Raw genomic sequence first — 15,328 nt, 5'->3', positions numbered from 1 at the left:
GGCCCCAAGTCCCACGGCTACACGGTGGTTGAACCCCCCCAGGGACGGTGACTCCCCCACCTCTCTGGGCAGCCTGTGCCAGGGCCTGACCGCTCTGGCAGGGAAGGCATTTTCCCTCACATCCAACCTAAACCTCCCCTGACGCAGCTTGAGGCCGTTCCCTCTCGCCCTGTCACTGGTGACTTGGGAGCAGAGACCAGCCCCCCCCTCACTCCAGCCCCTCTCAGGCAGCTGCAGAGAGCGAGAAGGGCTCCCCTCAGCCTCCCCTTCTCAGGAGGGGAAGAGCAGCTCTGCTCCGGCTTCTGGTGTGTGCATTATCCCTTCCTGCGCCTTAGAGCTGCCGGGATGGTGTTGCTGAGCTTCGTGATCAGACTGTTGCATGTCCCTGCTGGGGGGACAAACCAAAAACAAAATGTGTTTTGGCTAATTGAGGCAGCCTGTATTAATTGATTTCCTTCCTGTAATTTGCCCATGCATTAAAATGCCACTGTGAGGCTGTGACAAATTGATAATCCTCAGGAAACCCATCCTTCTCCCTCCAACCCCAAGTGCGGCCCAGCGCCGGGCTCTGCCATGAGAACCGCGCTCTGGCTGTCGGTGCGTGCCGCGATGTGGGGTTTTGCCGGCGGGAGGAGGAAACCCAGAGGCTGGCAAAGGCAGCAGTTAAACCGAGCCCGGTGGATGCCGAAACCCCGAGGACTGGCGACTCTGGTGAGCCAGGCGCAGCTGGGGTGGCCGGGTGGCATGTGGGATGTGTCCCAGAGCGGCTGCCGCCGCTCGTGGGGGCTCGCGGGAAGCGTGCGTCGCAGCGACCGGGAGCGTCCCCGTGGTGGCTGTGATGGCTCTCTTCCTCCCGCTAGCCCGCTGCTTCCCACAAGTGACCTGTGACAGCCGCCTTTGGGTTCAAGACGGAAGAAGATTAGCAAAATAAAATACAAACCACAGTTTGCAGCATAGCCTAGTCAATATTTTAAATATACATCTTTTCTGAGAATTGAAGATACTTTTCTGTGGTTTTCCTTTTATACTCCACGAGCGTGCTACACATTTTACATGCAAATACTGCTCTCTACGGAAAATACGTGTGTGCACGTGTAGGTCTCTGTGGCTGGCAGAGAATTAATTTTTATATCTCTTTACCTATTGACAAAATGAAGTATTGTAGTGACCCCGGGTTATATCTGGTGGAGTTGGCTGTGTTAGGTTTACAGTTGGACTCGATGACCCTAAAGGTCTTTTCCAACCTAACTGATTCTGTGAGTCTATAAATAGTTGCAGGCTTTACCTCTGCTAAGCTTGAAACTGTAATTAAAGTTGCATTGAATTAAACTCTCAAAAAAAGGCTTTGAAGCCACCGAAAAAGGTATTTCAAGAATTTTCCTTGGTGAGCCAGCTACTGTGTGAGCGCTCGGTTTCTCTGCTTTCAAGGTTACCAGCTCCAACCCACCACGTGTACCCTGTAATTGTGCTTTAACTCCCTGTCTTCGGTGGTGGGACAGCTGCCGGAGATACTATTTGAAAGAATGAGAGAGGCTCAAATTTAAGCCTTTTACGGCTTTTACATTTAATCTTCGTACACTTTTTTTTCCGCGTGCGAAGCTCCCACCTCGGGAGTGGGCAGAGGGTGGCATGGCATGCTCCATTTCCATCAGCTTTTTAGCAGGCGATGCAGACAGTGACCCGGGAGGGAGTGTGTTACGGCAAAGTGCTCGTGCCCCCCGGCAGCAGGGACCGGGCTGTGCGGGGCACGGCCAGAGAGGCTGCGAGCAGCTCCCTGCCCGGGCACCCGATGGGACCCACGGGCAGCCTTGCCACGGGGCGAGGGTGGGCTCTGGGCGGGGCTGGGGAGCCTCTCTGGGTCACGGGTGAACTCTGGGGAGGCTCTCCAGGGTCAAGGGTGGGCTCTGGGGGAGGCTGGGAACCCTCTCCGGGGTCAAGGGTGGCCTCTGTGGGAGGCTGGGGAGGCTCTCCGGGGTGAAGGGTGGCCTCTGGGGGAGGCCGGGGAGCCTCTCCGGGGTCACAGGGTAGTTTGGGTGGGACAGGACCTCGGGAGGCTGCACTGCGAGGGTGCTGACTAGGGGTGGAAGCTCTTGTAATACCATGCCGCAAACAGTTCCCCTGAGTTAGGTCTCCCTTTAGTGTAGGTTTATATATTTGGGATTTATTTTTTTAAGTGGATTTGCAGCAGAAAAAAGTGAGCTAACTGATGTGTCAGCGTAGTTTCAGAACAGAACACGTGGATGACTGGTCAGCCTTGCACAAAGATTGAGCTGAGTGGGATGAGCTGCCTGGTAAACCACAGTTCTCGGCTCTTCGCCTTTCTGTTAACTCATATTAATTCCTTTTAATTAAAAAAAAAAACCCCAGAAGCTTCCTCTGTTGAGGATAAGGCCAAGGTAATTTTGAAGCTCGGGTTAATCACCTCTTCTCGAGGAGCGTTTGCAAGCTTCAGCAGAGACCGCGGGTCTCGCAGACGTCGGTCGTGGAAGCCCATGGTGGGACTCCTGCTCGGGGGTGCTCGGCTGCGGGAGAGCAAGCTCTGTGCTCCCATGCCAGTCTTTCCCTTGCTGGTTGAGAACTTTGTGTTTGCATTTACTGTTTCAGCCCCGTCTCTTCGGGGTTAAGTTACGGGTACGTTTTGTTTGGATTAAAAGGCTTTACTGGGCAGAAAGGGAGAGTCAGACAGATAACTGTAACTTTAAAATATTCTAATTATAGGTGAAATTTTGTCCCAACAACTTCATGCTGTCCTTAAATCATCACTGCATTTTTCCTTTCTGGAAGTGAATTTTCAATGAAGTTTAAGATGACATCGGTGACCTCAATTAAAATGAAAGAACCTTCCCTCATGGGGAAATCTTCTAATTAGCGATCTATTTCTGCTCTTCGCGCTCACTCTGAAGGCAGCTCCAGCTGTTTAGGGGCAGCTCTGATGGAGCTTCACCCCGACGAGTCTCTCGGATGCTGTTAGCCTGGTTTCCGAGGGAAACAAGGTTTATGTTAGTGCTCGACCGGTCCCTGGCTCCTCCCAACCTCTGATCCTACTGCCCGGGGTCAGGCGTCTTAGCAGGAAAGAGGGCTTGAAGACAAGCGTTTTCTGCAACTTTTGTGAAAACAGATAACGGAGAAAAGGCGTTAGAGTTGGTGAGCTGAGCGAGGGAAGCGCTGCGCGGCCCTGGCCCCTCCGCACGTGCAGAGCGGCGGGTCCGTGCACGCGAGCACCTCTGGCCCGGGTGGTGCTTGTTGTTCAGAGGGAGGGCGGCACTTGGGGAGCAGAAACAGGGGTTTGTGGGGAAATGCAGAGGTTGCGCGTGTAGTTGGAGTTTCTGTGGATTAAAAAACACAAGGGAAAAAAGCTCCAGAAAAATCGCACTTCATGGGATCCGCTCGTTTTTGAGCATGATTTCAGCCACCGAGGCAGCGGGTTTGTCTTAACCGAGGAACGCGTGCAACTCCAACTCCTCACCCCTTTTGGAGTGGGGAAGAGCTTGCTGGTCACGGGATTTGGCAGGTGGAGAATTAAAATGTAGGTCCCTGTGTTTAACGAGGTTATATAATCCAGAAATGGTTCTGTAATTGTTTTTTTTTTCTGGAGGGGGTGCGTACCCCTGCTTCGGAGCACGCAGGCTTCGGCCAGAGCCTCCAGCTCTGGGGCCAGAGCGGCCGTCAGTGGAGGGCACTGAGAAAAAGTAATTTTGTCTTAAAACAGAGGTAATTTTCTGCCGCAGGCTGCTGTGGAGGTCAGAACTGAGGGTGGCCTCAGCAGGGGTTGGGTGTATTCCCTCCCCGAAGTACTGCAGATCCCGTCGGTGTCTGTGCAGGGAGCTGCTCCTCGCTGCCCTCGCAGAGGTGCTCTCCCACGGGTGGGTGTTTCTGGAGGGCGTGCAGCCGCCAGCTGCTGCGTGCCTCGGGTTCTGCTCCTTCCCATTTTATCCAGGAACCTGTTAAACCAGGCATCTTGACATCAAGCAGCGCTCACAGGCTTCCCACAGCGATCTCAGCTCCTGTTGGTTGTTGCTCGTAGCGCTGGTTCCGCTCCCATCTCTTTCAGATGGGACGGGACCTCCAGAGGTGGTCTGGTCCCACCCCTGCCCCGGGCAGGACCACCCAGAGCCGCTGCCCAGGGCTCCTGAGTTTTGGGGGTCTCCAGGGATGGGATCAGCAGGGTCTTTAAGACTTTGAAGTGCTGCTTCTTAATGGTTTGCAATTTCTGTGTGCTGGTTCCTGTGCCTGGTGTTCTGAACATGCGGGAGACCTGTGGCTACTTATATATATATATATGAAAAAGCATATACATAATGTGCATGCTCAGTACAGTTCCCTACGGATGTGAAATCTGTGGGGATTCTCTCCAACGGGGAAAAAAAGAGAGCTAGAGAGCTATACGGCCTGAAAATTGTTCGTGCAGTAGATGCGCCAATGTAGGCTCTGAAAGCGACCTGAGCGCCGCTGGCGTCGGCGACGTGGGCGCGTTACGGTCCGCGCGACAGGAATTCCCGTCGGTTCGTGCTGGTTGGCAGCACGCGGCGGCTGGGGACAGCGTGGTTAGCGGTAGTACGTGCCTGACGGTACCAGATGCGGAGCTAGCAGGTCTGCAGTCAGCTGAAAAGCATCTCTATTTTCTCGCTTGGGTCGGAGGAACAGGGCTGGATGCCCCACAGCACCAGCAACCCGGCAGAAGCCTTCACCTCCAAAGACCATGCCAGGCAGAGTTTGGCTAACTTGCTCTATTTCCACTATTCTTTTTTTGTCTTTTCCCCAGAAGATACAAAGGGAAAACCTGCTTTTAAGGTTTCCGTGGGCTTTGGTGCGTGCAGCCCAGCTCCTCGGCCCGTCGGGCTGCGCCGCACATGAGCAGCCCCTCAGGGGAGGGGACGGCCCCGTCCTGCATCCTCCTCCCCGCTTGTTTATAGAGGTGTTCTCACCGCAGCCAGCACCGTCCCCTCCGGAGAGTCCTTGGGGGTTTGTTGTGGTGATCGTGTGCTGAAGGAAAGCTGCAAGAGATCACTTTTCCGTTCTGTGCTCCCCGAGCTAAATATACCGAGCAGCAGCTGATCCCCCCGGTCCCGGCGGGAGCTGGCAGCCACGCGGCGCGCGGTGCTGGGTGACATTGCCGTTGCCACGTTCCCTCTCGGTCACGAGTTGAAGAGCCGGAGGCCGACGACTTCGCCGCTGCCTGCCGGCGTCTCGCTGCTGCCTGCGGCGGGGCGCGCGGGCAGGGCACCCCGACGGCAGCGGGATGCCCCGCTGGAGCTGCCCGAGTTTTCCGCGTTTGTCTGCAAGTTGGGAGGAGCGGCCGCAGGTTTCGGTGGGCGAGAGAGCGGGGAGGCCCCGGGCTCAAGCCATGCGCGCCTGGTGGTGGCCTCGGTAGCATCTGCAGAGGGCTTGGGAAGAGCCTGGAAAGCGAAAACTTTGACAGATATTTTTCGTGCCCTGTCTGATACTGAAATACCATCTCCTTATCTAGACGTGACTTTTTTTTTTAATTCTGTTGTTCTTAAAAGCCCTGATATAAAGAATGCTGCACGGTAATCATGCACCGGATGGTGCGTGCAGGGATGTAAATGTGAAATCATCTTTGGTTTTGTTGCGTGTGTGAGGTGCTGGAATGTGAGCCCCGTGCTTTGCTTGCCTCCCGCCTCGTGAATCCCTCCTGTGTACAGGGTACTCTCAGATCTCGGTAGTCTTTCTCACACTCTCCCTTAATTTTTTCTCCCCCCGATACAATTTTCTTCACTTTTCTTTGGTGTCTTCTGTTTCTGGCCCATCTTCTCCCGAGATGGGAGGCGGGTGGAACACACCAGCGCACATTACGACGGCAGATGTGTTCCCCGAGTGAATTGCGATGTATCTGCAGACAGTACTGACAATATATATATTTTTCATTAGTGGCTCAGCCCACAGCGAAAACACTTTGCCTCCTGTCGCTGGCATTTGTTGCAGCTTTGATTTGAAGGTGCAGCTCAAATCTAACAAGAATTTTTTTGGATTCTAACTCCATTGACATGAAGTTGGTTCCATTGTGCCGTTTAGTTGAATTTTTAGTGATATTATAAATCAGAGAAAAGCTTGGAGTGCCAAAAGCCCAGGTTATATTAATTTATTATACTCTGTCTTAAAACTAATTTCACATAAAATCTTACTGAATATTTCCTGGCTTGCCTTACCAGGAACAGAAATCTTCAGATGTACTGCAGAGAATGTTACTGATCGGTTTGATCTGTCAGTTTTGTGCAGCAACTAAAAATGCTTAGCTAGTGATTTTGTTATATATATATAAAAATATATATTAATATATTAGATACAGTACCTTTGTATTATATATATACCAATTTTGTATATAAATATAGAGAAAATGAAAGCACATATATATTCTTTTATATATATTCTAATCTCTAACTATATAGTTCTTTATAGTTTTCTGTCTGTCTGTCTGCCTATCTAGTCATTCTCAGTCCCCTGAAGGCCGCTGGCTCGGACACCTTCTGGGCTGCCCGAAGGGCGCAGCGCGGGCAGGGCAGCGCCCTTCGTTTGCGGCCGCACTCTGGGCCGATTCTAGCTGTTACCGAAGGCGAGCTTCCACCACCGCGCCTGGCGCGTGAACTCCGTAAAGTAACCCCTGGTAGGACTTGCACTGGTGCAAAAACTCCTGCATTTTGCAGAGGCTGTTGTTCACAGCCCTGGGTGATTTTGGTGACCTGCATTTTGGTGCAAATACAAGGCCTTACAGAACCCAAAAAGTGCCTTTCAGCTGCCCAACCTGCCACTGCTTCCCGGGGAGTCTGCAAGCTGAGGGTTTGCCGAAGCCCCGGCAACGTGATTTTGAGCTTTGACTTGTCTTTGAGCAGGGAGCAGCTTGTGATGTTTATCTGGTCGTGTAGTGTCGGCTTTGTAACAAAAAAGCTGAAAAGAGAACGCCTACCTGAAAGCGCATATTTGCAATAACGGAGCAAAGCTACAAAATGCTAAAATAATAATTTTTTTAAAAAGTGTTACTGTGATTATGCGTCTTACTGTGATTGTACGTAGCAGTTTATATCCTCCCTTATTTTCCGAGAGTCTGAAGCAGCTTTTGTGTTTCACCTTTGACTGTCGCCGGGTGATTGCAGGACTCCGGGGTGAATCCTGCGCTGAAGGCGGTCGCTGTTCTCTCTGCCCCAGCCCGGCTGCCCGCCCTCCCTCCCCGGAGACCCCCCTGGAGATGCCAGCACCTCGCTGCTCTGCCGCCGCCTGCCCCGACTCCCTCCTCCAAAAACTATTTTCCGTGTTCCCTGGGGCTGCTCTCTTGTGCCCCATCTCTCCCCAGAGCACTGGGGCAGCGCCGACCCCGTCATTTGGCTTTTCGTCTCTGTCTTTGCAGCGTTCTGGGGTTAACGCTTCCGTCGCACATCCCGTTTACTGCTCCCCGCCCGCAGGCGTCCTCCGGCACAGTCTCGCGGTGAGCTTTGGGGCGTTCGCTGCTTCTCACAGCAGGACGTATCCTCTTACTTCTAGGTTTACAGCTTGTGTCAGCCCATTGGTATCAGGGATGGGGAGATTCCTACGGGGAGCGCTCGTTTTCTGAAATACTCCCTTGTTCCTCCGAGAGATGCTCTTGGGGTTGTGGGGTCCCTCCAGGGGGAGGCCACGTGAGATTTGATTTCTGTGCTAAGAGGGAGGGAGTAGCGGGAGAGAAGGATCCTTGCGGCCATACGTGTGTGCGCGCCTTGTGGAACTGCTGTGACCTCTTACGCCGATGTGTCAGAAAGGCAGTTGGTGGGAGAAGGACGAGCGGAGTGGTTTGAAGTCTGGAAAGATTGGTTTTCCGACCAGGGGGCCGGCTTGCTTGTTGTCAGCACGGCCCCGGGCAGAAATCTGCTGCAAAGGGCTACTTAGCAAAAAGGCAGCAGAATAAAATACTGAAACTGTAAGTAGAGAAAAACGCGTTTAGCCAGAGGTAAGGTGCAGGTCTGTAACAGACGGTGGTATGAATTAGAGCAGCTCAGCCACTCTGGGGAGACCCCCCCTGCAGCGCGGGGCTCCTCAGCATGGGACAGACACGGGGCTGTTGGAGCGGGGCCAGAGGGGGCACAGAAATGCTCCGAGGGCTGGAGCCCCTCTGCTGCGAGGCCGGGCTGGGAGAGCTGGGGTTGTTCAGCCTGGGGAAGAGAAGGCTGCGGGGAGACTTTATTGCGGCCTCCCAGCGCTTGAAAGGGGGTCTATGAACAAGCTTAAAGAAAAGGGAGAAATTTCTTACGATGAAGAAGGTGAGACGCTGGAGCTGGTTGCCCAGAGAAGCTGGGGGTGCCCCGTCATTGGTGGTGTTCAAGGTCAGGCTGGACGGGGCTCTGAGTGACCCGATCGAGTTGAAGATGTCCCTGCTTATGGCCAGAGGGTTGGACTAGATGGGCTTTAAATGTCCCTTCCCACCCAAACCCTTCTGTGATTCTATCAACTGGGGAGATGATATAGTTTTGATCAGAGATTAAAAGACCAGAGATGCTGCATATCAGCTGTAGTAGGGCTTTGCCGTATAAATTATTGTGTGACAACCTGTGGATGTAATAATAAGGGCAACAGGTGGAAGATTTTTTTTTTTTAGAATGCCCCTCTTATCTGTAAAAGATGAATCAAAGAATAATCCTGCTGTTTATTCTTCTTCTAGTTCTTGAGGGAAGACTTGAATTATCACGACCCAACAGTCAAGCACAGTACCTTCCATGGAGAAGACAAGCTCATTAGCGTGGAAGATCTCTGGAAGGCCTGGAAGACATCTGAAGGTAAAAAAAGACAAACGAGCAAAACGAAACCATGCCCGCTCCACCCCCCCCGTGCTGTGAAAGTGCTGAACGCTGTGGATTTCGTATAACCTTGGCAGCAGCGCGTGCACCTCCCAGGAATAACGTGCCGATTCTGCTTTTGCTGCCCTGTACAACCTTCCAGCTTCCTTTTTTTGGGGGGACCTTTCAGGATTTCGCTGGTCCTGGTACTTCCCAAGTGTTAATGCTGGCGTACGAGTATGCCCATAGAAGTATAAATACTTGTTTCATTTCTCTGCCACTATAAATGTGTATTAAAATAGAGCCAAATACTGTCCTATTCCAGGTTCTCCTTCAAATATCCAGTTTCAGCTTGTATATTTACGGAGTAATGGCATCCTAAATATTCAATAGAGCTGCGTGGGAGTTCTCCTACAGATTGTGTTTTCCTTAGAAGAAATTTGCTGAACCCGAAAAAAGCTCCTTAATCTAGTGAAAAGAAGGTAGAATAAAGTCCTGAAACTGGAAGTGTACATAAACACATCTGACGTAGAAGTGAGCTGCAGGCTGTTAGGGAATGGTATTACTTACTCATCACGGCAAGTTAACCCGGGGGGTGGTGGAAGCTCAGTCACTGGTAGGAAACGTCCTGAAACTTCTCAATCTTGGAAGAACCTCTTAAGTTCGCTAGAGCTTCCCTGGCTGCTGCGTGCAGGGTGCCCACGCCCCGGGGCTTTACAGGCATCGGGGGGGTGTCCGAGGTGGCCAGGAAAAGGTGCTTCAACATCTTCCCTGACCAGAATTTTGGAATGTGTTTTTCTGAGAGATCTTAAAACTGATTTTTCTTTTTTGTTTCTAGTTAAGAAACTTCATATTCTCAAATTTCGGGCTTCATTACAGAAGGGCATTTTATCTGAAGGCCAGGAGGACTAATAAGAAAAATCCTCAGTGCCTTGAAAATGCAAATGTGGGGGAGGGTATAGAGCAAGTTATGGGTGTAGTGTTGACTGTACGATGCATTTTGATTTACTTACCGCATTGAGTGGCGTTGCGATGCAGATTGCGTTGGTGTATCAGGGCTTTTTGGGATCCAGGTCATGGACCCTTTCTGCCAACGGCTGCCCTTTTGCGCCTCCTTTTGTGCTTTTCCTTCTCCCTCACTACGCTAGTCGTTATGTTGCTCTCAAGACATGGAACATCTGTTTTTCCCGATACTTTTAATTGCTGCTCTTATCTTCACTTACAGTCTTTTTCCTCCCCTCTGCCCCCCAAGATCAGGTAACCTTATCAACCCCTTTCACTTGAAAAATTGGATTTTACTCTTCCAATCAATTCATCAACCGCAAAGATTTCAATTTCTCATTTGTGCCCTGTTCTGTTTGTATTTGATTTTTCTGTCTTGGCCTTTAAATTACTTGGGGGTAGGGAGTGCTCGGTGTTGTCAAAGCACTGTGTAGCTATAGCTGTAAGTGATGTTAGAGTCCCTCACAATCCTGGCAGGCCTAATGAATACTTAGGTGCAGCATTTGAAAGGTGGTTTGCAATGGCTCTGCGCACGATCCTGGAGCTGTTTGTCCAGGGCCAGACCCTCCGTCCTGTGGAGATGGGCAGCCACGTGCTGAAAATCCTTGTCCAAACCACACAAGTCGGGATGATGCTACCGAGTTGCTTCGCCTCCCGTTTTCAAGGAAAGCCTCATGTAAGAAATATTTATTCTATTGTACGGCTGTTTACAGATGGCTTTGCCTGAAGTATATTTTAATGTCGGCTGGGAAAGGGTAGAAATCATTAAGGGATGGAGGAGAACATCCCATGATACTCCTCAGGTCCCTTAATTGCCGAGCTGCTATTGCTCTCTCCCTGCTTCTGGCACACGCGGGACCTGCCACGTCTCTGGGTAGAGCTGCTGCGGCACAGCGGTTTTCCTTGTGTTGGATTTAGTTACCACCCTTGCTTTCCCTTCCCAGCATTCTGTATATATAGCTGCTAAAATAAATTATTGGTTCCTAACGGACGGTCTCATATGGAGCCACATCTTGGCCTTTGAACGGGAGTCATTAAACTACTGCCCGTTTCATCTGTTTTCAAGCCGAGTGCTTTTCCTACCTGCCGTTGCTGCTGTTCCCAGTCACACGTGTAAAATAAAAAGTTGCTTCTGCCCCCTAATTATTCAAAAATATAAAGGTTGTGATGTTCTTACAGGGTGTTGGATTTGATAGACAAAGCCCTGGGGAAGCATGGCTCTGCCAGAGCCACCGAAGTAGCAGGTCAGGTCATCGCAGCAAGGGTGCAGGGCAGGGGGACCTGCTCATCTTTGCCCTTGAGCGTGCTGCCTGACACTGCCAGCTTGTTTCTCGGGGATTTCTTCCCAAAATAAAGACTTCTAGATACATAAGGCCAAAAAGAAAGAGGAGGCGCAGGCTTTGGAGGAACCCGAGGCCTGGCGGGGCCGGGCTATGTGTGGGCTGCCTCGCGAGGCCGAGAGGTGGCTGTTGGCGTGGGGGGCACGGCTGGTGGCGTGGGGATGCCCGCCGCTCCTCCTGCGCAGGCAGGCCCCCCCCGCGTCGCCCTCCAAGGGCCAGCTCGCCGTCCCTCCGCCGCTCCACGCCGGGCTCTTGGGAGCGTGCGTCGGGGTCCTGCCCGCCGCCGGCGCTCGGTGGCCCGCGATGGCCGGGCTGTCTGGCCCCGTGCCCTGCAGCGCCGCCGCGCCTGGGCGCTGCCAGAGCCCCCACCCGTGGAACCGGGCTTCCCCTGCCCGCTTCAGCTTCCACGTCTTGCTTGTGGCCACAGAAATTGGTTTTTAATGTCTCGCTTGTGGCCACAGAAATTGGTTTCCCACGATTTGTGGGCCAGCGACCATTAACCGTAGGGAGTTCCCTGAAGCGAGGGCGGTTTGCTGGCTTGGCGCTTGCTGACCTGCACCTGTGAGTCATCGTGCAAGCCTACGTGGGGATGACACCTTCTCTTCAAGCCTTGCTCTCCTTTGCTCAGCGCTTGGCTCTCATCCCGTCCGCTCTGTCATCTTTCCGTCGAAGGCGTTTAGCTCGCTGGAGCAAGCTGGGAAGTGTTTCTCATATTTGTGGGAGAAGTCATTGTTGACATTTAAGAAGTGGCTGTGCAGCTCTGAACTCGGCAGCAATGCAGCCCTCGGAGCCAGCAGTGAACAGGCCTTTTCTCCCCTGGGCTGCTGGAAAGGGCGTGTGGGAGAGGGACCGGCGGACGTTGGGCCAGAAGCGCGCGAGGCGGTGACCGTCGGCAGTGAGTCATGTGCGGCACAGCGCTCTGGGTTGCCGGAGGCTGGGCAAATGCTGCAAGAGCTCAGCCCATGCTCAGCAAAGACACAAGTCGATAAATTAAAGCGTAGCAGACCCCGCTCTGTCCAATGAAAAAAAAACAACTATTGCACGATCTTCTTTGCTTTCACGCTGTTGCTATAAGGGTGACAAACTAAGGGGCAAAGGCAGAAGCTTGGTTTCCAAAGGTTTCCTTACCTGTGGCTTTGGAGCTGAGTGTCAGCTCCAAAAATAACCCACAAAGCCACGGGTGAGGCAGGTAAAGAGGAAAGTGCACCTGGTTCGCTTGGGCTGCTGCGCCGGCGCCACCTCCTCCCACAAATCGCTCTCTCAAGCTGTTCACAACCATTCTTACAGCGTTTCTCCACTGCGCTTTTTTTTGACTCACGCGCGGTGCACAGGTCTGGAGGAGGGGGTGAGGCTTTCAGAGCGGGTTGCCAGATACGTTAGCTCAATTTGGTTTTTATGGGGTTTGGGCACGTGGTGAGGATGAGCGTGCTTGGTTGGGAGTTTTACCTTCTGCCAGCACTTTGGGTGTGACCCCTCGGAGGATCTTGTGGTGACATCGCAAAAGGCTGCCAGCGAAGCATCGCCTGCCCCGGCGCTGTCTGAGCCTGCTCCTTCGTCTCATGGCCTTGTTGCAGGGGGTGGTTTTTTTCGTGAGCTGGAAGCACAGCGTAAAAATCAACCACCGTGAAATGTTTGTGGTCAGAGGCTGCTGTTGGAAAAGCACCAGTCCTTACGCGTGGTGCGGTGGTGTCCGTTAAGGCTGAAAGCGTGGCAGTCCGTCATGGCTACGCCGAATCTGGAGCAGCCCATCGTGCGTAGGACAGACCAGCAAACATAATGACAGAAGTGATGAAGAGGTAGAGGCTGAGGACCCACAGGATTGCCTGGAGTATCCCAGGGGGGTTATTTCTTGTCTAATAGGCCACAGGATTTAATGCCCCCACCCCAGCTCACTGCATACTTAATAGTGTGTTTAAATTTTGCAGGTATTTTTCCTTTGCTGAAGGTGATAGGATGGGCTGCGTCTGGTGAAGTTACGCTGTTGTTGCTGGCTTGATGATTTCGGTTGCTTAGTAAAAATATTAAGCTGCTTGCTTGTTTTCTGCCTCTCCTACAGTGTATAACTGGACAGTTGACGAGGTGGTTCAGTGGCTCATTACCTACGTAGAGCTGCCACAGTACGAAGAGACCTTCAGAAAGTTGCAGCTGAGCGGACATGCCATGCCCAGGTCAGTGCTCACTGCATTGTCTTGTGTTCCTCTGGGACGTGTGCCAGGGAGAAAACCAGATCTGAGGCGGCTTAAAACATCACGTGCAATTCCTCGGCGTGCGCAGAGCCAGGTCTAAGTCCTGTTCCGCTTCGGTTATGCTTAGAGGCTTCGGCTTTGCTGTAGCCCTCCCTGCAGGGAGCGTGCATCTGCTGTGGGCGAAAGGCTGCAGTCTGAACTGTGTGGTTGTGAATACTCTCCTCGCTGGTTTGTGCGCTAGACTTCACCTGCCCGTGCCTGAACCTACACATTTAGAGCTAAAACCCTGGCCTGGAGCGAAGCAGACCTAGGCTACATCCTGGCTCTGCCACAACCTTCCTTCATAACCCCAACCCGGTCGTGGAGCTTCTCTGGTCATTGTTCGTCATCCTCAGCAAAATGTCAGCTCTGCTTTCCCGGTCGCACCTAAGCAGCGTTTGAGTTGCCAGTTCAAGGGCTGCTGGTCACGTATCTCTGCACCACCCAGCACCGGCATGTGCTGATGTTAATTCACGCCCCGTGACGCTCCAGCCAAGGGGACTTGTAAGCCGTGCGTTCCTCAAGAGAAACACTGGCTGGGAGTTGGCCTAAACTGGTAACGCGTTTGAAAAAAACTCAGTGTGGCTTTTTGGGTAAAGGTTATTGCTGCTGAACAGGGGCCAGCGAACGGGCTGGGAAGGAGGGAGTAACTGGGAGTAACATAAGGTTTCCGGGCAGCGCATGGTGTGCCCGCATTTCTTCCAGGGGAGAAGTATGGTCTTGTGGCCTGTGAAATAGGATGTCGAAGGCTAACAATATAGGTTTGATTAAAAAAAAAAAGTTAGTGATTGGTAGGACATCAAAAGATCAGTTTTGATAGGAAATCAGTAACTTAGGTTGTCAAGTTTAATGAAATAGGCGTGGCCTCGGTTTTTCCTTCTCTCCCCAAGTAAAGCCAAAGACACTGCTGCTTAACTCTTTCACAGAGATGTCCTATGTCAGAGATGACAAGAATTGAGGGGTTTCTGGTGTCCAGGTAGCCTGTGAAGGGAGCTTTTCGGTCCTGCTCATTGCACTTCTCCCCCTGTAGTCTCCATGTTACTAATTTTTGGTCAGTAATTAATCCAGGTGGATATGACCATGCCGACTTCTCTTTTTTAAAAAAAAATATTTTTTTTTTTTACAGGCTAGCAGTGAACAACGCTACCATGATGGGAAGCGTTCTCAAAATGACAGATCGAAGCCACAGGCAGAAGCTGCAGCTGAAAGCTCTGGACACGGTGCTGTTCGGGCCTCCTCTCTGTAAGTACCAAAATTCAAAGCCCTTTGGCTGCTCATCGAGAGGGTCTGTGTCCGCTCAGTATCGAACAGCAAAGATAGATCTGCGTGAAGCAAACTCTGTCCTACGCAGCCTCACCGAGGTAGATTGTTCCTGGTGTAATTCCCCTGAAACAGGGAGGGGTTGCCTCTGGGTTCATGGGAGCAGCTCTGCAGCCCGGAGGCATCCTCTGACACTGTCCCACTGGGATCTCCCGTGTCCGTAGGGTAAAACCGTCCCGCCCTTCGTGCTCGTGGTGGTGCTGACCGTGAGGTGCGGTTGGCAGCTGCCCCGCGGGGGACCTGCTGGAGGGCAGCCACCCTGCCTGCTCCGAGGGGAGCTGCTGGGGCTCCCGTGGTGACTCAGGCTGCAGATGACCCGCCTTTGGATGAGGGAAATAGCAACCTGGGCTGGATGGGAAGGCATTTAGGGTGGCTGAGAACAAGGGACTGAGTTCCTTTGATGCTGATGATAGGCGTCTGTTGGCGCAATCTCGAAGCCCTCTGATGCTTATCTCGGCGCTGCTCAGGGTGTTCCTTTTGCATTTCCGTCTGGCTCATGTCTACTGTCTCTTTATTAAAGGTACTTTTGTCTCTCTCCCTCTTACTTATGTCTTTCTCATGAGCTTTAGATGCTTTTATGAGGTGAACAGAAACCTTGCTCGATCAGGGCCTGTTTCTGCTTGGCATCGTGCAGACGAGATGGATTTTTAAGGCAGGCTGTGGTGCCTGTGCAGGATTTGAG

The 15,328-nt window shown here is 52.2% G+C and overlaps 1 protein-coding gene across 8 annotated transcripts in view; it reads left to right on the top strand.

Annotated features, from left to right (window-relative positions):
• STIM1 (stromal interaction molecule 1) overlaps positions 1 to 15,328 on the top strand; it is a 100,794-nt gene that overhangs the window by 40,606 nt on the left and 44,860 nt on the right. For all 8 annotated transcript variants that reach the window (XM_075099661.1, XM_075099487.1, XM_075099572.1 and 5 more), the window contains exons 3-5: positions 8,645 to 8,759; positions 13,158 to 13,269; positions 14,453 to 14,568. In XM_075099661.1, coding sequence (XP_074955762.1) covers positions 8,645 to 8,759; positions 13,158 to 13,269; positions 14,453 to 14,568 — 343 coding nt within the window. The remainder of the gene's footprint in view (positions 1 to 8,644; positions 8,760 to 13,157; positions 13,270 to 14,452; positions 14,569 to 15,328) is intronic.

This window comes from Phalacrocorax aristotelis, chromosome 1 (assembly GCF_949628215.1).
Source record: "Phalacrocorax aristotelis chromosome 1, bGulAri2.1, whole genome shotgun sequence".
Lineage (NCBI taxonomy): Eukaryota > Metazoa > Chordata > Aves > Suliformes > Phalacrocoracidae > Phalacrocorax > Phalacrocorax aristotelis.
This window is presented reverse-complemented; position numbering and strand designations above follow the sequence as displayed.